This window comes from Myotis nattereri, assembly GCF_964212035.1.
Source record: "Myotis nattereri genome assembly, chromosome: 2".
NCBI classification, from domain to species: domain Eukaryota; kingdom Metazoa; phylum Chordata; class Mammalia; order Chiroptera; family Vespertilionidae; genus Myotis; species Myotis nattereri.
In genome coordinates, this window is record NC_138076.1 from 205,837,837 (window position 1) to 205,861,681 (window position 23,845).

Sequence of the window (23,845 nt, forward strand, 5' to 3'; positions counted from 1 at the left end):
TTCTTGCACCGGGCCTTTAATATATATATACATATATATGTATATATATATTTTAAGAAAATTCCCTGGTGTGGGGATATGTAAGCATCCTTGACCGGGAAGCAACAAAAAATAATGGAATGAGCACTGGACTCAGTGTTTGAAAAAATCACAAGTTGGAGTCTAGTCAGTTCCCCAGTTCCCTTCTCGGACTCCACATGTGGAAACTAGAGACAAAGACGCTTGTTCTGAGGACTGAGATGAGTGACGGATGTGGGAACACCTGAGAATCCTGGTGAAGCCGTGCCCATGTGCTGCTAGCTTCGAACCCAGAAGTCAGGACTGTTTCCTTACATGCCAAGTGGAAGAAAGGCCTGAACACAGTGCGAGAGCCACACACGGCGCCTTAGCGCACAGCGCACAGGCAGCCAGCCCACCCCGGGAAGGACGCACGTTAAGTAATAACCCGCATTAATGACAACAGGGGACGGGAAAGGGGAGTTTCAGCATCACTATTATGCCTGTGAATGAGATGCTGATCGTCACTTCCCATTTTCTCTTCAAACCTATTACTTAGCTGGGAGTGAGATTTAAAACCCGCTGGGGGTTCTTGAATTCTGCCTGGGTAAGTGGTTAAAGCCAATGAAAATATCCTAGTTAGAGCAGTTTTTTAGCTGACAGATTTGACTAAACAAACGGATATTTTTTTTTCTTTTATCAAGATTTTTGTTTCTTTTTTAATATATTTTTATTGATTTCAGAGAGGAAGGGAGAGGGAGAGATAGAAACATCAAATAAGAGGGAATCATTGATCGGCTGCCTCCTGCACGCCCCTATTGGGGGTCGAGCCTGTAACCCGGGCATGTGCCCTGACTGGGAATCAAACTGCGACTTCCTGGTTCATAGGTCGACGCTCAACCACCGAGCCACGCCGGCTCGGCAACAAATGGATACTTAACAGGTCAGTATGTGAAGCATCCATTTTTTAAAAAGGTAACAGGAGTGATGATACCAACAGTCCTGTGTATATAGCATGTTCTAGGTTACAATAGTTTCAAATCTATGATCTCATTTGATTCGTCAAATAATTCTGTGAATGAAGGAAGGAAGGAACGCACAGCTCCACTTTACATCTGGACAAGTAAGACTTTTGAAACATCACTGTCCGGAGTTACACAGCCAGTGAATGGCAGGGCGCAACTCACTTCTTCTGACCTTCAGGAAAACCACTCACGAGGCCCATGTAACGCTCTGACTTTATCAGGGGAAGCAGATGGAACTAACGGACTGTGAGGAACTGCGTATTGTGCTTTAGCAAGAAAACTCACATTGGGACACCCAGGTCCCCCCTTCCCCAAATCAATTTGGTGACATGGCGCAACGAGGGACGAGGACTTGACATTGACATGTTTCCAGGTTCCCTATTCGAAGTTATCTGTGCGTCGAAATAATTCTGATTTGCTTTCCATGTTTCAATTAGAGAACAAAGAGAATCTGGCTCCTCGGTGCCTCAAAGGAGGTTGGAGAGCTGTGAAAGGCTACCACCGTGGGGTCCACAGGGAACGCAGCCAGTGCTGGCAGCATCTGGACATGCCCACCTTCTGCGTGGCTGGGAATAAAAGACCCAAGTCCATATGGCCGTTCTCTGTGTCAGTGGCCTGAATTTCCCATCCCATCCTCTCTCCCTCATCACAGCCAGGGCTTGAACAGGAGAGCTGCCCCTAAGTTTGTGAGATCCTAATGCACGGTCTCATCCAGGGGTGATTCTGCCCCCTAAGGGACACGTGGCGATACATAGTGTTTGGTGCTCACAGGCTGAGGGGAAGGTACTGCTGGCGTCCAGTGGGAGAGGCCAGGGATGCAGCCACACGTCCTCAGACAGGACAGCCCCACAGCAAAGGATTAGCCCAGAACATCGCCAGTGGAGGCACCTTGTCTGAAAGTGGCAGTGACAACTCAGAGAAGGGTGTGTGGATGAACACGCAGAACTTTTACTTGCTCCTGGTACTAGAGGACAATTTGCCTCCGCGCGGACCTACTGGGAAATTCTGCATTAGCCAGAGTTAGGGAAGCCCCTTGGAGCAGGGAGGAGGTGGGGTTACAATCCTCTGCGTCCTGACTTAAAGAAAAATGACAACTCCACACCCCCACAAACAAGAGAGAGAATTAAATGGGGCTCATACATGAAATAATATAAAGTATAAACAAGCAAAGTTGTCCAGTGGCTGGCAGTCCAGGGGTCTCTGTTGGTTAGCAGTAATGAGCTAGCCAGGCCCATGGCTGCCCCTCTCCCCGAAGGAGGGACCAGCCTTCCCAGCAGACTGAGCGCCCTCTGCCCAGCAGGTAAACCTCATCTATGCTCCACCTCACACTGACCCAGGGGCTTCAAGCTCCAGTGACAGATGCTGTTGTTGCTTAGCGTTCATTCTCCAAACACGTCCACCTAAGCTCCCCGGTGTCTCCACCCCAAATGTGAACGTCACCAGGTCAAGAGCACTCTCATGCTTGTCCTCCACCAGGAGAGACAAGTCGGTCCTTTCTGCTGGGTCCCAGTCCCAGGACAGGCCTAGCTGTGCCCCAACCTGGGCTCACCTCTTCTCCGGATGCCTGGAGAATGGCACACCGGGGCCCCTGCTGATCCCGCACGCCGTCATTAATGAAGGGAAAACAATCGCCCTAAGTATGAGCACTTCTCCATTTTGGACAGCTTCCAGCCACCTACGCCTGGCCACCATCTCTCAGTGGATGTCTAGATGACAAAACTCACGAAAGCCTGCTCCTTCCTCAGTTTCCCCCAATTCAGATGACACCACCACGCACCCACCAGCTTGGACCAGCATTCTAGTGTCGGACTCGATTCCTCTCTCCCTCTCCTGCCACGTCCATCAGGTGCAAACCCTGCCACACTGGCTGCTGAGGTCAATCTGCCTTCCCAGGTAGTCCCCTGGGCAGGATGAAGGCAGTCTACAGGGAAGCCTTTCACCCCGAACACTGCACTTCTCTTTGGGAAACGGTCAGAGTGTAAAAGGTCAGTTGAGAGGAGGTGAACTGATTCCATTCCTTCTTGGTTTTCTACTCATCCACCAAGACAGTGGTTGGCAAACTCATTAGTCAACAGAGCCAAATATCAACAGTACAATGATTGAAATTTCTTTTGAGAGCCAAATTTTTTAAACTTAAACTATATAGGTAGGTACATTGTTATTAACTTTATTAGGGTACTCCTAAGGCTTAGGAAGAGCCACACTCAAGGGGCCAAAGAGCCGCATGTGGCTCGCGAGCCGCAGTTTGCCGACCACGGCACTAAGACATCCTGCCCCCAGGGTCCATACGGCACTGGGTCTCTGGCCCTGAGAACCCTGAGAGCAGGGTCTTGGACGGATCTGTTCATTTCTGCGATGCCCCAGAGGGCACAGCGATAGCTCCAGCTGCAAATTATCCAATAAATAAGAGAAGCAGGACCTCAGAGAGGAACTGAATAATGCCTATGCCACGCAGCTCCCTCTTCCACCCTGGAACCCATCGAATAGGCCAGGGACTTTAAAATGGATTCTGTGCACTGTCCAACGAGAGTCCAATTTTCCAAACATCAGGCCAGTTAGATCCACACTCACGTGCCAGGAAGCATGTCTTTCCCCGCCTTGTTTACTCAGCGGGCAACGCGCTCCGGCACACACGGTCTCCCTGTCGGAGCCTCACGTGGGGGAGATCCACTTTTCTTTTACCTGGGAACCCCCCCTAGAGCTTTTTAAGATACTATGCATAGAGCAGACATTCAATTTGCTTGTTTTTCAGCCAAATGCGAACATACTGACTACATAGATACCGAAGGCCAGAAGGTAAAAATAATCCCATTTGTTCTTTCCCCGGGGCCTCCGGAGCGGTCCTGGGTGATAGTGTTAGCAATCCGGTTTATTAGCTCCTTCTGCTATCAAAAGGTGTAGCCTTATAAGTGAAAAACGAAAGGAAGTGCCAGGCGGATAGAAGAAATGCATTTCTTTCTTTTCTGACAGAAAAAGCGCAATGATAAGGACATTAGGTTTCCCAGCTCAGCTCAGCAGAGAGTGAGCCGGCGCAGGAGCTGTAGTGGGGAAGAGGCATTCTCTTCTTCAGGCAACAACAGCCTGCCATTAATTCACAGGCAGGGAGGAAGGCTCCCGCCCTCTCTCCGCACCCCTCCTCAAACCCTCTGCTCCTCACAACTATGCACCTGCCCCGGGGAGCGGGCCCCTGGCCCCCCGGCACTTCTGGAAATCACAAGGACGCCCGAGACTCAGCACCATTTCCAGGGGAAGCCGCCGTGACGGTCCAGCTGGTAACGGACTGAGGCTGCACTGGTCCAGTTCATTCGTTTTCACTGAATCCTTGGAGAAGACACGAGCTTCCCCGCCTCTGAATTTTCCCGGAATAGCACGCACGCCGCAAACCCTTATCTGTTGATTGATGTCCACCAAGGCACAGACCTGAGCTGCTGCCTCTTAATTAGGGGAGAATTCCGCTATCTACGCATTGGAGTGAGGTTTGCCAAGCCAGCCAGTTTCCCTGGGCTACTGAGAAAATGGATCCGGGAGGGTCTGGGAACTTCCCCATGTCTGGATGAAGTGCTTCAGAAAATTCCAACAACACTATCCAAGTCCAACCCCAAGCTAGTTAACTCAGACGTCAGATTCCAAAGAGAAGGCCAGGGAGAGCCACCCTTACAGGCATCCTGAGGACCCTGCTTCCTCAGTATGCAATCTCTTCTCATCACAGACCCTCAGAGGGAGAGAGATTCCGGCTGCTCGTCTACCCAGAGCTGCTCTTCCACTTCTCAGCTGTGCAGACTCCAAGCGGAAAGACAAACGCAGGCACAGAACCCTCGCTTCCCCGTCTCCCCGCAGACAAGACAGTCACTCCTGGCCGGTGCCAATGAAGCAAAGTCGGCTGGGGGATTGGGGAGAAAAGACAGAGAGAGAGAGAGAGAGAGAGAGAGAGAGAGAGAGAGAGAGAGAGAGAGAGAGAGAGAGAAGGCTTTGACTTTCCTCTCCACTGTCTTGTGAGATGACCGAACTTGCTATGACCGCTGTGACCATGAGGAACCCCAGGGAATCCCCAAGGATGGGAACTGCCAACCTTCGGGGCTGCTTGCTATGTGAGAGGATGAGCAGCTGGTATAAGCCACCTCTACTGGTTCTTTGTTTGTTAATTTTACTTGCAGCAAAGCAAACATTTCTCAGCTTCTCCTTGCGAACTGTCAGAGACCAAGATGGCAAGTCTGAAACAGATGAGCGACCCTGTTGTGAGCACGAAGAATGCAGTCAGAGGCAGTGTGAAAGGGTGCAGAGCGAGTCCTTACTGACCTCGGTCCCCATCAGGCCCTGCTCCTGCACCTGTCCTACAAAGACACCCCAGGTAAGATCCAGGTAAAAAGAGTGGGCTCGCTAATGCACACGGAGCCCCCAAGGAGTGCATGGGTTTTCACTCAGATTCTCCCCGACAAGCGCCATCAAGAAAGGGCATCGCCGTGGGTGTGGACAAACAGGACTCGCAGGCAGGCGGGCTGGACCCCACGGTGGGCATCTGCTCTCACGCCCATGAACAACGCCGCCCACCACTGGAAGAGCAAGGTTTCTCTTCCTGTTTTCTCTTTCTTCTCCTCCTTCTCCCCTTCCTTCGGAAGAAAAAAACATATTTTTTTAAAAACTGCACACTGTGTATATTTTGTAAAATGTAGTAAAAACAAAATTCCAGTAGAATCCCTATATCCAGAGAGAACCTACTGCCATACAGTCTTCCTTTTATAATAATCTATAATAATAGAAGTGTAATATGCTAATTAGACCGGACAGCCGAACGACCTTCCAGACGTCCTTCCAGATGACCTTCTGGATGAAGCCGGGGTTGTGAGGGTCGAGGCAAGCTGCGAGGGCTGAGCCACTTGCATGAATTTTGTGCATCGGGCCTCTAGTTATATAACTAATATAGATACCTTGAAATTTGGGGGAAGTAGCTTTGTATCTTTTTTAACCTAATCTTAAATCAAAAGTAGTTTCCCTATTCATTTATTCAAGCAACATTCAACTTTCATTATTAGATCAATAAAAATCTTATTTTAAAAAGTGATTTTGAAAAGCTTTATCCATTTGTGAGGCTGTAACATATTCTTGCTACCTTTTCCCCGCTGTTAGGATTTAGGTTGTGTCTGGTTTTTTTATATATATATTTTTATTGAGTTCAGAGAGGAAGGGAGAGGGAGATAGAGATAGAAACATTAATGATGAGAGAGAATCATTGATGGGCTGCCTCCTGCACGCCTCCTACTAGGGATTGAGCCCACACTCCGGGCATGTGTCCCAACCAGCAATCGAACCATGACCTTCAGGTTCACAGGTTGATGCTCAACCACTGAGCCATGCCGGCTGGGCAGGTTGTGTCTGATTTTTAGTACTGCAAACAAACTATACCATGATTAAATCCGTTGACTCAATTTCCATAGGCAAAGGATTTCTGCCTCCAGTAGCTTGTATATGTTTATCAACAATCTTGATACATATTGCAAAACTATTAAAAAAGGAAGACTATCATGGTGTTCATTTACAACAGACATTTTCATGAGTCGTTCCCAAGTGGATACTATTTTCCTTCTCTTTTTTTTTTAACCAGTTGCTTTTCTTCTTTTGTAAATCCTTCATTCTTATCTTATACCCATTTTTCCATTGGTCTATTTTTCCTATTGATTTGTAAGAGTTCATTATATGTGACACGCTGTGCCTGATTCAAGTATAAATTTCCCAGTTTTCATTTGCCATTTAATTTTGTTTCAGTTGCTTACTGACATTCAGAATGTTCCCTTTGGGTTGTTTTTGTTTTTACATTTCAATTATTCAAACCTACTGAAGTTTTCCTTTGACAATTTTTTCCACTTCTCTTGGGCACATACAAATTTTCCCGACCCTTAGAGTCAATTACGTGTAAGCTCTATGTCAACAATAGGGATGAGATGGTCAAGAGCAGAGGGTGTCCACCCACATGAACAGCACATTGTAGTGGATGAGTTAGACTTACTAGTATCACCAATATTTAGGTGTCAAAAGAATTTAAATAATAATTATACAAGGAAAGTGTTTAACAAATAACTATACAATGACAATTACCATAAAGAAGGAAGCATAGAGCAGCATGACAACTTATAGCAGGGAATCCAAATATTAATAGAAGGGGGGGCGGGGCTAAGAGCAGTTTCCATAAGAGTTATACTAAGCTCTAAATAGCAGACGGGGAGGGAAGGGGGGGAGCAGACTTCTATTTTAGGTAACATGGTGAACTAGATAGCCCAAAAGCCCTCCCAGAAAAATAAAAACATAGATGTATTATGCATATAATAGGTCTATATAACAACATGTATATACATTATATATCATATACAACATATGTACACCTATGTAATATATTCATATGTAATCTATTATATAGTATATAATCTATCATATTATAGAATACGTATTATATAATTTATTATACACTAGAGGCCCAGTGCACGAAATTCGTGCATGGTGTGTGTGTGTGTGGGGGGGGGGGGGGTCCCTCAGCCCAGCCTGCACCCCCTCCAATCTGGGACCCCTTGGGGGATGTCTGACTGCCGGTAGACGGACATCCCTCTTGCAATCCGGGACTGCTGGTTCCTAACCGCTCGCCTACCTGCCTGCCTGCCTGCCTGATCACCCCTACCTTGCCCCCCTGCTGGCCTGGTTGCCCCTACCTTGCCCCCTTGCCGGCCTGATCGCCCCTAACCACCTCTGCCTCAGCCCCCAGTCTAAGCTGCAGCCTGGCCTCCCTCTGCTGGAGGCGATCTGGCTGATCAGGGGAAGGCACTGCCCCCATCCCCCCACTGCTGCTGCCATTGGTGGCCTGAGCCTTGGGCCTCGTAGCTGGGTGTGGCTGCCTGAGCCTCAGGCCGGCCCTGGGCAGCGGCAGCTGCCATCCGCGGCTTGCCTGAGACTCAGGTAGTCGCTGCAGCCTTGTCCGGAAGGATGTCCGGACTATTGTCCAGAAGACGTCCACCCTCATTAGATTATTACCCTTTTATTAGTAGAGATGTATATGTTTACATAAGTATATAACAGATAAGTATTAGATATGTATATTATATATCATATATTTAGATACATTAAAATGTATGTCATACATTTAATATGTACATATAATACATATACTTATGTAAATACTAGAGGCCCAGTGCACAAATTTGTGCACCAGTAGGATTCCCTTGGCCTGGCCTGTGGGATCAGGCAGAAACCAGCTCTCCAACATCCCCCAAGTGGTTCCAGATTGTAAGAGGGCACAGGCCAGGCTGAGGGACCCCACCAGTGCATGACTGGGGCCAGGGAGGGACGTGGAATGTTGGCCAGCTGGGAAGGGACTGCAAGAGGGCTTCAGGTTGTGTCCAGCCCGTCTCGCTCAGTCCCGATTGCCTGGACTCCAGCAGCAAGCTCACCTAGCAGCTGGAGCGTCTTCCCCCTGGTGGTCAGTGCACATCATAGCAACTGGTCAACCGGTCTACTGTCTGCCCCCTGGTGGTCAGTGCATGTCATAGTAAGTGGTTGAGCAGCCTTCGCATATCCTATATAATAAAAAGCTAATATGGAAAATCTACCAAATGGTGGAGCAACCGGTTGCTATGATGTGCACTGACCCCAGTGGATAGATGCTCAATGCAGGAGCTGCCTCCTGGTGGTCAGTGCATGTCATAACAAGCAGTTGAGAGGCCTTAGCATATCCTATATAATAAAAGGCTAATATGCAAATCTACTGAATGGTGGAACGACTGGTTGCTATGATGTGCACTGACCCCAGAGGGTAGACGCTCAATGCAGGAGCTGCCTCCTGGTGGTCAGTGCACTCCCACAGGGGGAGCACCGCTCAGCCAGAAGCCTCTCCACCGCTGCAGCAGCACTTAGGATTTCATGCACTGGGCCTCTAGTCTTTAGCATATTATGCTTTGATTGGTTGAACGGCTGACTGAATGACCAGACACTTAGCATATTAGGTTTTTATTCTATAGGATAATTATATATTGTATACTTTATATATGTTATATATATAAAACTTAAGCTGTCATAAAAGCAAAACTACAAATAAAAGCAAGTCAGAGTTCAAAAATGAGACTACAAGTAATTTCAGAACCTGCCCTGCCCTAAGGGAAGCAGCTTCCATTGCTGAGGCTGGGGGTGCAGGAGAGAGAAGGGGAGGCCCAGGGCCTGGCTAATTAGGAGTTAGAGAGAAGACACTGCATAAAGTTAGGACCTCAAACTCTGGACGCTCTGCATAAGGTGACCTGGAAATAAACTCCACCACACAGCAGAAAAATGCCAGGAGACACACTTAGCTTGATGGGGAAAGGTGGCTCGTTGTGGGGGCGGGGAGCTTGAGAAACTGCTCCTGGAAGCTGAACCATGCAAGGGTGTGTGGTCTGAATGCAAGCTACCTGTGAGAGCTGACAAACCTCAAAAGGAGAGTTAATTCAAAATAATGAGGGCTGGCAGTGCCTCAGGCGATTGGCAGTAATACACAGGCATACCTCACTTTATCTCGCTTCACAGTCATGGAGCTTTTTTTTTAATTATTATTTAATAAACTGTAGGCAAGGCCATCCACCAGCAAAGAGATTATGACTTGCTTTGTTGGGGTGGTCTGGCACCAAACCCGCAAAATCTCCCAGTTGTGCCTGTATGCCAACATTATTTCAGGCAAACACTTCAATGCTTCCCTAAATCAGCATGGATGGTACATAGTATTCTGTTATAGGGATGAAACCCAGGGCCAGGCTGAAGGTCGGTCTTCATTCCTGTTTCCACTTCTATCTATCAGAGATGTCATGGCCAAATTGTCTTTGGTCTCAGGTGCCTCGTCTGCAAAATGGGGTCATCATAGCACTGATTTTAAAGGGCTGTTGTGAGAGTGAAATGAGATAACCCACACGAAATGCTTAGGACTGTACCCGGTATATAAGTAGCAATAAATGTTGGTGGTTGTTGTTCTTTTGTTACCATTTTAGGCATATTAGTGTAAGCCATCTTATTCATTGGTTAGCTTATTAATATTTTCTCCATTGTTCGTTACTCAATTTTCCAAAGGCCTGCAGTTTCTTATAGGTAGAACCAGCTTTGAAAATTTTAACCAGTTAACTGCCACGCGTCCAAAATGGAAACCATCCCCACACGCCACGATATTTTGAATTAAAAAAAATCAATTTGCAATTAATATTATAAAAATAAATATATGACTCACAATTCGGGTGTTCTTGAATATTTTCAGTTGAAAATTCTCACGAAAAATGATTTTTTTAAAGCATCTCTAGACGCTTATGGCGTACGAAGGGTTAATTTTGGTTTTCTGTTTTGTCCTTTCCTTGCCTCATGAATTCGTGCCCTTCACTTGATTTTCCTCGAGCTTTCCCCAGGTCCACACCGTTGTTCCTATTTGCGTTTCCAAGCGGAGTGTGAGACTCATTTATCATGGTCTCATTTCTGAATAATGAAGGCACTGAAGGCTATTAAGACATCTCCAGTGACAGCTTTGGGACGTTCCATCAACCGTAGTGTGAAACGTTCCACCTCTGCTGTTTGCAAAATGGGTAATGATTTTAGCTTTTATTTCCTTTTGGCTTAAGTAAGCATTTAGGAGCATTCTTCATAACCCCCTAACACCCAAGTATTTAGAACCGCCATTAAAAAGTTTGCTTCTGATGGGTAGTTTTATTGTATTGTGGTCAGGAGTGGGGCCTACATAACTTTTACGGTTTGAAATTTAATGAGGTTTTATTGTACCCTCAGTTGATGAAATTTTTTTCATGAACACTTAAAATGGAATAAGGAAATCCACTTTTATTCCATTTTATGAACATGAAACTTGATATCTATTGATATCAATTATATTTTAAATATTGCCTTTGTCATTAACAATATTTTTTGCTTTTTCATTGGCTGAAACTATCCTAATATATCTTATATTTTTATCAGTTTTTGCTCTGTATATCACATGATTGTGTGGCACCAATTCAAAATTATTAATCTAATTAAATATATTTTATACTTAATATATTTGTTACATATTAAAATAATGTTATTTATATTATATAATATTTATAGTGTATAATATATAAAATTGTATAAGTATATTTATATATTTTGTTACATTTATAATATCTGAAATTAACATATCCACAGCATATGTGTCTTCATATGTCTGAGACATCTTAATATAAATTTTATTTTTAAAATTTATAACTTATTATAGTTGTGTTTCTTAAAGATAATAAGCAGTTAAGATATTGCTATTTTACAATTGCATTAAATAAAAACACCTTAGGAATAAACTTAAGCGGGGAGGTAAAAGACCTGTACTTGGAAAATTATAAGATACTGAAGAAAGAAATTGTAGAAGATACACATAAATGGAAGCATACTCCATATTCATGGATAGAAGACTTAACCTCATTAAAATGTCCATAATACCCAAAGAAATCTATAGATTCAACGCAATTGTTATCAAAATACCAATAGTGTTTTTCACAGAACTAGAACAAATAATCCAAAAATGTATATGGAACCACAAAAGACCCTGAATAGCCACAGCAATATTGATAAAGAAGAACAAAGTTACAGGAATCATGCTACCTGATCTCAAACTATACTACAAGGCCATAGTAATCAAAACAGCATGGAACTGGCACAAACCCAGACACATAGGATTAATGGAACAGAACAGAAAGTACAGAAATAAACCCACACCCAGATGGTCAGTTAATATATGGCAACGGAGTCAAGGATATACAATAGGGTAAAGACAGTGTCCTATATAATAAAAGCCCAATATGCAACTTGACCAAACAGTGGAATGACCAGAGCGACTGGTTGCTATGGCACATACACTTACCACCAGGGGGCAGATGCTCAACACAGGAGCTGCCCCCAGCCCGCAGGCCCCAGGTCAGCCAAGGCAGGTGCCAACAGGGGCCCCCAACTGCCCCACAGATCAGCCCTGATTGCCAGCCAGGCCTAGGGACCCTACCCGTGGACAAATTTTTCGTGCACCGGGCCTCTGGTCTTTAATAAATAGCGCTGGGAAAATTGGACAGATACGTGACAAAAAATGACTTTTATTCATACTTTGCATGTATCATAAACTCATTCTTTTTCACTGCTGAACAGTCCACTGAATGGATATACTACCACTGTTCACCAAATCTCCACTTGATGGACATTTAAGTTCTTTGAATATTCAAGAATAAATATTTAGCCCTAGCTGGTTTGGCTCAATGGATAGAGCATCAGCCTGCAGACTGAAGGGTCCCAGGTTTGATTACAGCCAAGGGCACATACCTGGGTTGCGGGCTTGATCCCCAGTAGGGGCGTGCAAGAGGCAGCCAATCAATGATTCTCATCATTGATGTTTCTATCTCTCTCTCCCTCTCCCTTCCTCTCTAAAATCAATAAAATACATGTTTTTTTTAAAAAAAGAATAAATGTTTATGTGCATATATAGGGTGGGCCAAAAGTAGGTTTACAGCTGTGAGTACACAAAACAGTTTATTCTTATATTACTACTTATTAATTACTGTATTATTTTCCATGAGAACAACTGTAAACCTACTTAATTTCTGTTGGATGAATACCTAGTACAGTGGTCGGCAAACTGCGGCTCGTGAGCCACGTGCGGCTCTTTGGCCCCTTGAGTGTGGCCACGAAGTTTCAATTGCACTGTACGTGCGCGCCCTCACGTGGTATTTTGTGGACGAGCCACACTCAAGGGGCCGCAGTTTGCCAGCCACTGACCTAGTGGAACTGCAGAATTACAGCTGTGCAATTGCAATTCTTACTAGAATTGTGGGCCATACTTTGTATGTATGTTTAAGTTTTCAAGAAATTAACAAACTAGTTTCCTACATGATTGTTTCATTTTACACTTCCGTCAGCAATGTCTGAGAGTTCTGGCTGTTCATTGTCATTATACTGGGTGTGTAGTTGTACCTCATGATCATCTTAATTGGACTTCCTCTGGTGACTAACGATGGTGAGCATTTTTCACGGATTTGCTAGCTATCCCTACATCCTCTTTGGTGATGTCTCAAAGTATGGGTCATCTGTCTTCTTGTTACTGTTGTAAGAGTTCTTCATATATTCCAGATACAAATCTTTTATCAGACCCGTACTTTGCAAATATTTTCTCCCAGTCTGTGGCTTCTCATTTTATTTTCTTAGTAATGTCTTTGGAAGAACAAAACTATCAGTTTAGATGAAGTCCAACTTATCAACTTTTTTCTTTTCCAGTTTGTGCTTTTTGCGTATTATTTAAGAAATCTTTGTCTAAGTTAAAGTCACTAAGATTTTTTCCCCCTCTGCTTTCTCCCCGTCTGTTCTATAGTTTTAACACTCACATTTAGGTGTAAGATTCATTTCAAGCTAATTTTTGGAAATGGTATAAAGTGGATACCTAACGTTCTAGAACCATTTATCTCTTCCTCCTTTGATTTGCTTCCTTCCTAGTTGCCACAGACTGTGTTTCAGTTGCAACAATCCTCTCCTCTAACCTAGTTTTCATTCTACTTATAGCGTTACCAGTGGTTGCACTGGAGCTCTGAAGAAACATCTGGCCTTTTTTTTCACTAATGATCAGAGTGAAGGGTTAAAAATCGCACCTGAGTTACACAACAAAACACACGAAAACTTCGCTTGGGATCGCAATGCACACCGCTCTAGGCTGTTTTACAATTCGGGCAGCTGGCTTTCTGTCTGTTTTCAAGAGCGACTTTTGGCACCTGCATTCGACTTTGCAAATGACTAAGAGCAATTATTTACAGATCATTCCATGTGCAACTCCTTTCAGTGCAAACCTCCTGCCCCTTTATGACAAGACCTCTTTGCTGGTGAATATTCACTTTGATTACTTTTGTGGCTGGCTGGCTGCCTTTGGATGCTCTCTTCAGGAAGTATACACGGGTGTACACGGGGTGGGCTCATGCATAGCGTGTCCTTTTCCTGTTGTGTTTATACATGAGAGAACTTGGCTGGTATTCTTGGGTCTCTGTCTTTTTTCCCCCCTCAAAACTAAGCAGACATTTTATTAGGACATGTATTATTGTAGAAGAAAAACCGAGGTAGATTTTCTACTCTTCAAAGATGATATGATTCTGTCCACTGGTTGCCCTTGCATACAGTGTAGCCTTAAACATCAAATTCTACCCCGGCGCTGCCAACCACACATGGCTATGAGCACCTGACAGGCAGCTAATCCAAACTGGGATGCTTAAAATATGCACTTGATTCCAGAAATAAATTTAAAAAGTACATAAAATATATAAGTAATTTTTAGAATACCGATCCCATGCTGAAATGATAATAATTTTGACATACAGGATTAAGTAAATATTATTAAAATGCAATTCACTTGTTTCATTTTGCTTCTGTAAATGTGGCTATTAAAAAATTTTAAATTACATCTTTTAAAAAATATGTTTTTATTGATTTTCAGAAAGAAAGGAAGGGGGGAGAGAGGGAGAGGGAGAGGGAGAGGGAGAGAGAGGGAGAGAGGGAGAGAGAGAGAGAGATAGAGAGAGAGAGAGAGAGAGAGAGAGAGAAACATTGATTGACTGCCTCCTGCACACCCCCTGCTGGGGATGGAGCCCGCAACCTGGGCATGTGCCCTGACCAGGAATGAAACTGGGACCTCAAGGTGCATGGGAAAGGCGCATGGGACCTAATGCTCATTAACTAAGCCACACCAGCCAAGGCTTCAGAATTACATCTCGATATTCCTGTTGGACAGCCCTGCTCAAGAGCTGGACTGCTATTTTGGTTCCACAAGGCTGAGTAATTTCCAGTCTTTTTTATGACCTTCCATTTCCTCATGTGGAAATGAGTGAAAATCATTATACTCACCTCAAGGCTTATGGTGGGGATAAAATAAGATTATACATGTAAGGCTATTATGCTGGCACATAATCAATTCTTATTAATGAGAGTTATTATTATTCTTAACGGAAGGATTTTTTTAATCCTTATAATTCAAATATTTTTTAGCGTGTACCCTGATGTGAACTTATAGCTGACTTACTTGGATTGGAGGTGCCTGCCCCCTTTTGAGCTCCATGAATAGAATTCTGTTCAGCTTCTGACAACTTTTCTTAGATTATATCATCCTTTGGATGGACCCTCTAACACCTTGGCCTTCAAGTGCCTGGGGCCCCCCCGTATTTATTTATTAACTTTTCACCACACCACCTCAGCTACTCCAACCCAGGATGACGTGCCAAAAAGTGTGCCTCATCTAAAACTCTGCTCCCCAAATCCAGCCTTTTATCCTTTTCAAGACATTTAGACAATGACTCCTGTTCTCACTGAAAAAAGTTCCTAATCACACCATAATTCCCAGTTCACTCCACCCATTACTTTCTCATTATCCATCAAATACCTCTGGTCTTTCACTTCTTTTTTTCATTTTCTGGTCCAGCTTACGTTCCAAAATCCATCATCATAACCAAATACTAGTACATGAGTCACTGAAGTTCTTTAAAAAAAAAATGTTTTATTTATTTCAGAGAGAAGAAGGGAGAGGAAGAGAGAGATAGAAACATCAGTGATGATAGAGAATCACTGATCGGCTGCCTCCTGCACGCCCCCTACTGGGGATGGAGTCCGCAACCCGGACATGTGCCCTGACCTCGTGGGTCGGCGCTCAACCACTGAGCCACACCAAGTAGGCACTGAAGTTGTTTTTTAACTAAAGTTCTGGAAGGGGGAGACTTGTGGTACAAGAGAACAGCACTGCACTGAAGGCCAGAAGAACTAGGTTCCAACATCACCTCCGCCCCGATCAGCAGCATTCTGCTAATTTCTCTGGTAAACTCTTCAGTAACAAAAGGGCATGTGTGCTGTTTCGATAGCATGGGACTCCTGCGAGGACACAATGCAATAAGGTCCCCGAAGGCATTTCCTTCTTATCCAGGTGAATGACCACCAATGAGATCACAGCCATGCAACTGAGAAGGGATCAATGCTCATGGCGGGAGAGAGAAGGGTCGGGGGCCGCTTACACTGCTGTAACAGAGTTGAAGTCTCTGAGCTCAGACCAATTATAGCTCCTGGTGGGACCTGTCACTGTGTAGACCTGGGAAAACGGCTGTGTTGTAGGGAACCACAGAGAACGGCGGATGTATGAAATGGAGACAAGGGTGAGCACACTCCAGGCAGGCAGCACCTTGGGAACCATGTGTCACACAAACATGCCAGAAGACACATGTAAGTGTCAAAGTAGGTACTGAGCATGCCACTCGGGATTCAGGCAGAGGATTCTGGGGGATGAGGAGACGACTCAGGAAATATGCCAAGTTTTCAGACACCCGTTCATTCACTCTGCAGCCCCAAACATAGAACCCAGGCATTTGCTGGGGGCCACCACTGGCCAGGTTTCATCCTAAAAGCTGGGCATAGAGATAAAATGGATCCTGGTTCCTGACCTCCTGGTCCTCTCATCCAGTCGGGACAGCAGATGAGTTGACACGCAACGATCCATACACTGACGTTTGGTCTTAACGCTCAGGACCAATGGAGAGGCTCAGAGCGCTAAGACTCAGTACGGCGCCAGGTGGGTATTTCTGGCGGAGTCTCTCAGTGTGCAACAGGGTCCTCTGGGAGGCAATGACCTCTTATCTCTGGAAGTATTCAAAAGCGGAAGAGTGATGACCATTCATGTAGAACATCACAGAAGAAAGGGAAACGTTTTGCCTGGTGAATGCCAAGTTCCTTCCTAATTAAGAGTCTATGACTCAGGAGGAGACAGGGCCCATTCACCAGGACACCCCGCTACATAAAGAAACATTTGCCAGTGGACAGAGAGAACGGTACCAACGACACCGAGTCTTTTCTAATGCAGATGACCATTTCTGATGGATGTCTACTATTTAAAAGCCCAAGACCAGTCTTCTACATACAGAAAGGTACACTTCCAAATGCCTTTCACTCTCCACGTCTGTGCCCTGACCTCGCCTTTGCTGTCCCAGAGAGAGAAGCCTAATACGAAGCTAAGGTTGCTGGCCTGAAAGAACCAGCCCACATAGTCACACAGCACCAGGATAATCCAGGAACCAGTAAAGCAACTCAGAAAACGGGAGGATGCTAACTTTTTCCAGATTTGAACCTGGCATTTCACCTCAGCCAGCCCTCTGGCATAACATGAGACCCAACAGGAGAGAAGGAGCAAGAGCCCAAGTCCATAAGCTATTCTAGAAAAACAACCCCGAATGTATAGTCTCTGGTGAGAGTTCAGGAGTCACTTGCTCCTTTATAGAAGAGGAAGGAAAGGTGCATGGACATGATGGGTTTAGGAAGAGACCTAAGAGGTTCATCACAGCCATCTTCAAACACATGAGCGGGGAAGGGGAGGAAACAGAATTCGCTGAGTGCCTGCCATGTGCCAAGCACCGTGCTTTTCATCACAAGACCTCACTTACTGCATTCATCTTCAACAAAGGAGAGACCAGCTCTTGAAAGACAAACTCCATGCCTTACTATCTGTCTTACAATATTATTAAAATGCGCAAGGCAATCCCAAAGGTCACACATATCTTACTTCACTTCTCTGCAGGGCGGAGCTGATCGTGTCCTCAGTGAGCCAGTCCCAGGTCCTCTGTGCTTGTCTGCAAGCCAAGTCTACCTCCCACGGATCCAGCCTTCCCCCACCCCTACCCCCAGGGTATGTGCTGTCCATTTGAACGGTGGCCTGGACCTGGCAATCCTAAAACCCAAACCCAATTGTCGGAAGACGATGGTGTTGGAGAGTCACTGTGAGATCTCAGGGGGCTTGCTTAACCCTCTGGGTTTCATTTGTCCAAAAGGAGCTGTGGGCATTGTGCTTGCTTCCCACCCGAGACCCTGTGATTCCGTGGTATCACGAGTCCCTGCTGGCTGGACATGCCCATCATTCAGAAAGCACACCTTCCTAGGAGACAGGATGGGGGCGGTCTGCCCACCTTCCAGGGTGAGACGAACAACAGGAGCTGGTCCCCCCAGCCTGCAGGGTGCTGAGAGGTCGCAGTTACCCGCGGAGGCCTCTGCAGTCCCCCCTGGGGACCAGCACAAAGGCACCAGTGTGAGCAGGAAGCCAATTTTCAGAGTCAAACACCAATATTTTCTGTAAATAGTCCTGCCTTCCACTTCACAAGCTCTCGCTGCTGGGAACGAGCAGGCATCGGGTCTAAGAGGAAGGGGGGAAAAGGAGGGCCCCCGGCTAGACAGTGAATCACGAAACAGCCCCCCCCCCCCCCGCTTCCCTTCACCAGCTGGGGATCGTCCTCGCCCCAGGGTGGCGTGGGGGGACTTTCCGGGCCGAATGGCGGCAAGACCTGAAGTATACAATCCCAGTCCCACATCGCTTCGCTTGGAAAGCGAAGAATCAACCATCAGCCTTGGCATTACCCGCCTGCCTGATCTTAGGCCAATGCTCTTCAACTCTGTGCTTCAAGTTATAAATCACCCGGGAGGGAGGTAATAAAATTCTCACTCCGCCCCACAGGGTTGTGCTGGATGCCGCCATCCACAAAGCTCGGCAGGAAAGCCAGCCCCCTTCTCGTCCTGGCCCTCCCCCTGGGACAGCAGCCCCTTCTGCTGTGGTTCCCAGCACAAAGACGCCCTCAGTCCTGCCAGCCTGTGGGTACAAGCCTTGGAGGCTGGGAATGACCAGGCCATGTAAACAGGAGGAAGACGGGCCAGCATCTCACAGGCCACAGAGACTAGCGGGCATACAGGTCCACTGCGGATTTCCCGCGGCTCATCTTTAATCATGCACCGATCCTTCAGAAATCTCCTTTCCCTGCCACTCCCTTCTCCTGCACCACAGACACAATCAGGGGCCCACAGGGGTATTTCTGAGAAACGCCATTCCCAACAGCTGTCCCAGGGGATTTCAGGAGCTGTATGGCTGAGGCTGCCCCCCAACACGCTTCCTGAAGGCACTGAAGGTCCCAGCACCACCCGCCTCTCCCCTGCTCTTCCTCCCCTAGCGTCAGCTCAGGGATGGGGTTCGCTGTGCTCCCTCCCTGGTGTACCTGTCGTGGAGAGACACGCACCTGTCCCAGGTCCCAGGCCTGCGCTGGGGACTTGACGTGGGTGGTGCCGGGGCAGCTGCCTTATTTATGCCTCCGCTGGGTCCCTGCCCAGTGGCCTCGGGATGCGGTGAGCCCTGGCAGTGATGGAGAAACCCCTTCCTAATGACTCAAGTCTCTCAGGGACCCAGCCCGCGTTATTGCGTATCATTCTTAGCAAACTTTTTCTAAAAAATATATTTTTATTGATTTCAGAGAGAAAGGGAGAGGGAGAGAGAGAAACATCAATGAGGAGAGAGAATCATTGATGGGCTGCCTCCTGCACGCCCCCTCCTGGGAATTGCGTCCGCAACCTGGGCATGTGCCCTGGCCGGGAATGGAACTGTGAGCTCCTGGTTCATAGGTCTACACTTAACCACTGAGTCACGGCAGCCGGGCCAGTTAGCAAATCTCTTCTTATGAGCCAGGCCTCACACCAGCACAAGGATACGTAGGTGATGAGGAGTGAACGGGACACTGCTGGCCCTGCTGGTGCTTTCCGTCCTGGGGACAGAGAGACTTTTACCTGCTCATCACACAAAGGCGTGAAAGGTTACACTGCGCCATGAGTTTCCTGAGAAATGCTGGTGACCCTATGACAACACATGACAAAGGAACCCCTGGGTGATGACAGAGGCAGGGAGGGGCTCCCTGAGGGCAGGCAGACCTAGGAGAGAGCTGGGTCACGTTCCAGGCCAGCACAGTACAGCGAGTGTTGAAGGGAAGCCAGCTGCAATCTTATTGCCGAGGGAGGGTCTTGCATTCGATTTGTAAAAGGCATAACATCTGTGAAGTGCAAAACACGAGGTCTGCCGGTACATGCCGGAGGACAGGCCACGGGAGACGATGTCCTTTAGAACTCACCAAGTTTGTACTTTTCAATTCTTTTTTTTTTTTTTAAGCCCTCAATTCACGTGGCTAACAGTCCAGTAAGTAAAATAATGAACAGCAGGTCTACCTGCCCTCCAGGGGGCAGGAGAGAGTGAGAAGACCCATCTCCTCCCTCCCAGGCCCCTTGCCTCCAAGAGCTCCTGGAAGTTCCCACAGATGACAGCACTCGGCACCTTACTCCTCAGCCTCCCAACTCTCCCCAGATTCCACAACGGGCTACACAGCCAGAGCCTTTTCATCCCATGCTGCCTCGCTGCAAAGGAGAGCGGGGCATTTTTAAGGACCTGCTGGACTTCGGGCACTGCCGGGCCTTCACAGGAGCCATCTTATTTGATCCCTCCCTTCGCAGCCCATCCAACGGGTGATGGAGCCGGGCTCAGAACCCAAATCAGAGTTATTCCGTGGCAGGCCAGAAGATGAACGTGGGCTTTTTGTTTTCTGTTACTTTGTCTTTTCTTAAAAAGTAGAGGGTACAGGCCCGGCTAGCATGGCTCAGTGGCTGGGCATCGATCTATGAACCAGGAGGTCACAGTTCGATTCCGGGTCAGGGCACATGCCCAGGTGGCTGGCTCCATCCCCACAGTGTGGGCTATGTGGGAGGCAGATGATCCATAATTCTCTCTCATCATTGATGTTTCTATTTCTCTCTTCCTCCCCCTTCCTCTCTGAAATCAATAAAAATAGATGTTTGTTTAAACAGTAGAGGGTACAGGCTTGCAAGGGACACGGCCCAGGATGCCCGGAGACAGGAGAACGCAGGAGGAGGAGGCGGGCGCAGCCTTCCTCCCCAGATGCCACCGCCCCTCCCGCCGCTTTCCCCTCGGTGTTGGCCCGCACACCCGGGAGACAGAGTGGCTTGCTTTTACCTTAATTAGTGCAGCAATTTGCTAAATTCTGTTTTTCCCTTTTTGAGAGTGTTAATCAATTTTAGCTCAGAATAGATTGGAACGGCACACACATTACCACGACAATCCCCAAACGCTGACTTCTGAGCGTCTCCATCAACCTCAGAGCCCGAAATGCGGGAAAATCAGCAGCTCTGGCCGGCATCTCTGCGATCTATTTAAAATGTTATGGCTCGGAGATGAAAATATAATGGCTTTATGAGGTTTGGAACAAGCAATTTGCTGGAATCAGCCTCATGCCTAGGTGTTTAGTCCTCCCCAAGGTGACTGGAGACAGAGCATCATGTATTTCTGCAAAGTTACACCTTCCTCTAACAACGGCAATTTGTTAAACCCACAAGCACGACAGGGTTCCAACTCTGCACCACAAGACGGAAAAGGACCAGATGGGCCCCGTCCCCTCCCCCACGAAGAAGGTTCAAGATCGAAGCGGCAGACGGACCAGCGAGGCGAAAACATGTCCTTTTCTCTGGGGAAACCGGGAACGGTTCTCAGACGAAGTGGCAATGCGTCTGCGTTCCGAAGGGAGGGGGGACAAGGCGAGTGGAAGGGCATGTCAGTCAGAAGGAACAGCACAAGCAAAGCCTCAAACACCGCAGAGAAGGCGGAGAGAACCAGTAACACAGTGAATTTGCAGGAATGACAAGAGCGTCCAGAGCCAGACTATGCAGGACTTCGTAACCAGATGTTGATGTCAGCACAGTGGCACAACAGGGGGATTTTAAGCGAGGAGGGAGTGATGGATCGAATGGGTCTCATTTGGCTGAAACCCTCCGGCCCAACATGATCCTTAACATTTATTCAGCTGTCTTTTAAAACATCCTCTCGTTGGAGCCTCTTAATCCCTCATGGGGTTGGCATCGCAGCACCTTTCTTCAGGTGAGAAAACATACCCAGCAAAGGTACAGGTCATTCACTTTGGTTCCTATGACCAGTGAATACAATCCATGAATCCAAGCCCAGGTTCAGCATTTATTTACCTCATGGGGGAACAGATCATAATATAGATCTCTTTCAGATACATACCAGGCCCATGGCCTGCAGCCTCCACAGAAAGCCTGGCTGGCCAGAACTGCTCAGACCCACAGACACTGTGAGCTAAGGAAGTGGTTGCTTTAAGGCAGTGGTTCTCAACCTTCTGGCCCTTTAAATATAGTTCCTCATGTTGTGACCCCCAACCATAAAATTAATTTCATTGCTACTTCATCACTGTAATGTTGCTACTGTTATGAATCATAATGTAAATATCTGATATGCAGGATGGTCTTAGGTGACCCCTGTGAAAGGGTCGTTCGACCGCCAAAGGGGTCGTGACCCACAGGTTGAGAACCGCTGCTTTAAGACTTTGGAGGATAAAAGCAGACTCGGGTGGCAGCACCCTCAGTGATCCCCGGGCATTTCCAGTGGGGAGCTGAGACTTCTGCCATGACTGAGGTCCCCTAAACCATAAACAAGAAAAGCTCCCAGTCGAGGAGACCGGGAGGCAGCCACCACCCTCCCCCACACCGTACCTTGAGCTCGTCCGCGTTGTAGAAGTCCACGCGCACCGCGGGCACCATCCAGGTCTGGAAGAGCGTGGCCAGGATCTGCTCGGCGATGGAGTCAGCGATGAGGTGGAAGTGCAGAGGGTTCCGCCTGTGGGAGTGGCAGGAAGTGGGTCAGCATGGAGCACTGAGCCCCAAAACACACCCTCACCCCTCACCGACCCTCACCAGTGGCTGGTTTTCAAAAGCAACTGGAAAAGCAAATCAGGCATGTGACCAAATCAGTGCCCACTGGCGAGGCTGGCGGGGCCGGCAAGGAGCAAGGACATGCCACCAACCTCAGCTTTCAGGTGACAACAAGGACCAGGAGCGTGAAATGGCTGGTGACACGCCATCCAAGCCAATCACCGCACCTGTGAGTTAGACACCTGTGTTCCCGGGTGTCCTAAGTGAGCACGTGTAACACTCGGACTGGCCCCTTATTTCTGGCGTCCTTAGCCCGCTGGGTGCAGCCAGCACTGTCCTGAGGTCTGTTTCCTGCTTGTTTCTCTCCCAAAGAAAACCAGGCACCCAGGAGGAGTCCCTGGGGCTGTCACTGGATATCAGTACACCTCACTGTTCATGCTTCTACAGCTTTTCTTCATCCCACCTCCGTCAACCAGCCCTTACAGAGGCGACACTCGAGTACAACCCAGCATTACACAGGGCAAAGCTGGATTCACTCCCAGAGCTGGCGTTCAAGAGTGCGGACTTCCTAGTGTCACGTATACCTCCGCATACCTGTGTCAGGTAAACCTCCTCACACCTAAGTCATGTATATCTCCCCACACCTGAGTCAGTTACACCTCCCCACAGCTGAGTCGTGTATATCTCCCCACAGCTGAGTCATGTATATCTCCCCACACCTGAGTCAGGTATACCTCCCCACACCTGTCATGTATATCTCCCCACACCTGATTCAGGTATACCTCCCCACACCTGTCATGTATATCTCCCCACACCTGAGTCAGGTATACCTCCCCACACCTGTCATGTATATCTCCCCACACCTGAGTCAGTTACACCTCCCCACACCTGTCATGTATATCTCCCCACACCTGAGTCAGGTATACCTCCCCACACCTGTCATGTATATCTCCCCACACCTGAGTCAGGTATACCTCCCCACACCTGTCATGTATATCTCCCCACACCTGAGTCAGGTATACCTCCCCACAGCTGAGTCATGTATATCTCCCCACACCTGAGTCAGGTGTACTTCAGCACACCTGATGCTTCCTCTGTTAAATGTTGGAAACACCTCCTCATCAGGCCACTGTGCCGATTAAATGAAATAAGTGCCATCTATAATGCATATCTGGAAAACATAGAATACTCATAAACAGCAGATATGCCTTCTTGAGGGACTACCGGGCACAACACAATCATTCGATGCAGCAGAACTATCATAAATACTATTGTGCTGGTGAAAA

The 23,845-nt window shown here is 47.2% G+C and overlaps 1 protein-coding gene across 3 annotated transcripts in view; it reads right to left on the reverse strand.

Moving 5' to 3' along the window:
• Positions 1–23,845, reverse strand: part of LARGE1 (LARGE xylosyl- and glucuronyltransferase 1) — a 425,273-nt gene that overhangs the window by 177,060 nt on the left and 224,368 nt on the right. For all 3 annotated transcript variants that reach the window (XM_081082858.1, XM_081082859.1, XM_081082860.1), the window contains exon 5: positions 22,401–22,524. In XM_081082858.1, coding sequence (XP_080938984.1) covers positions 22,401–22,524 — 124 coding nt within the window. The remainder of the gene's footprint in view (positions 1–22,400; positions 22,525–23,845) is intronic.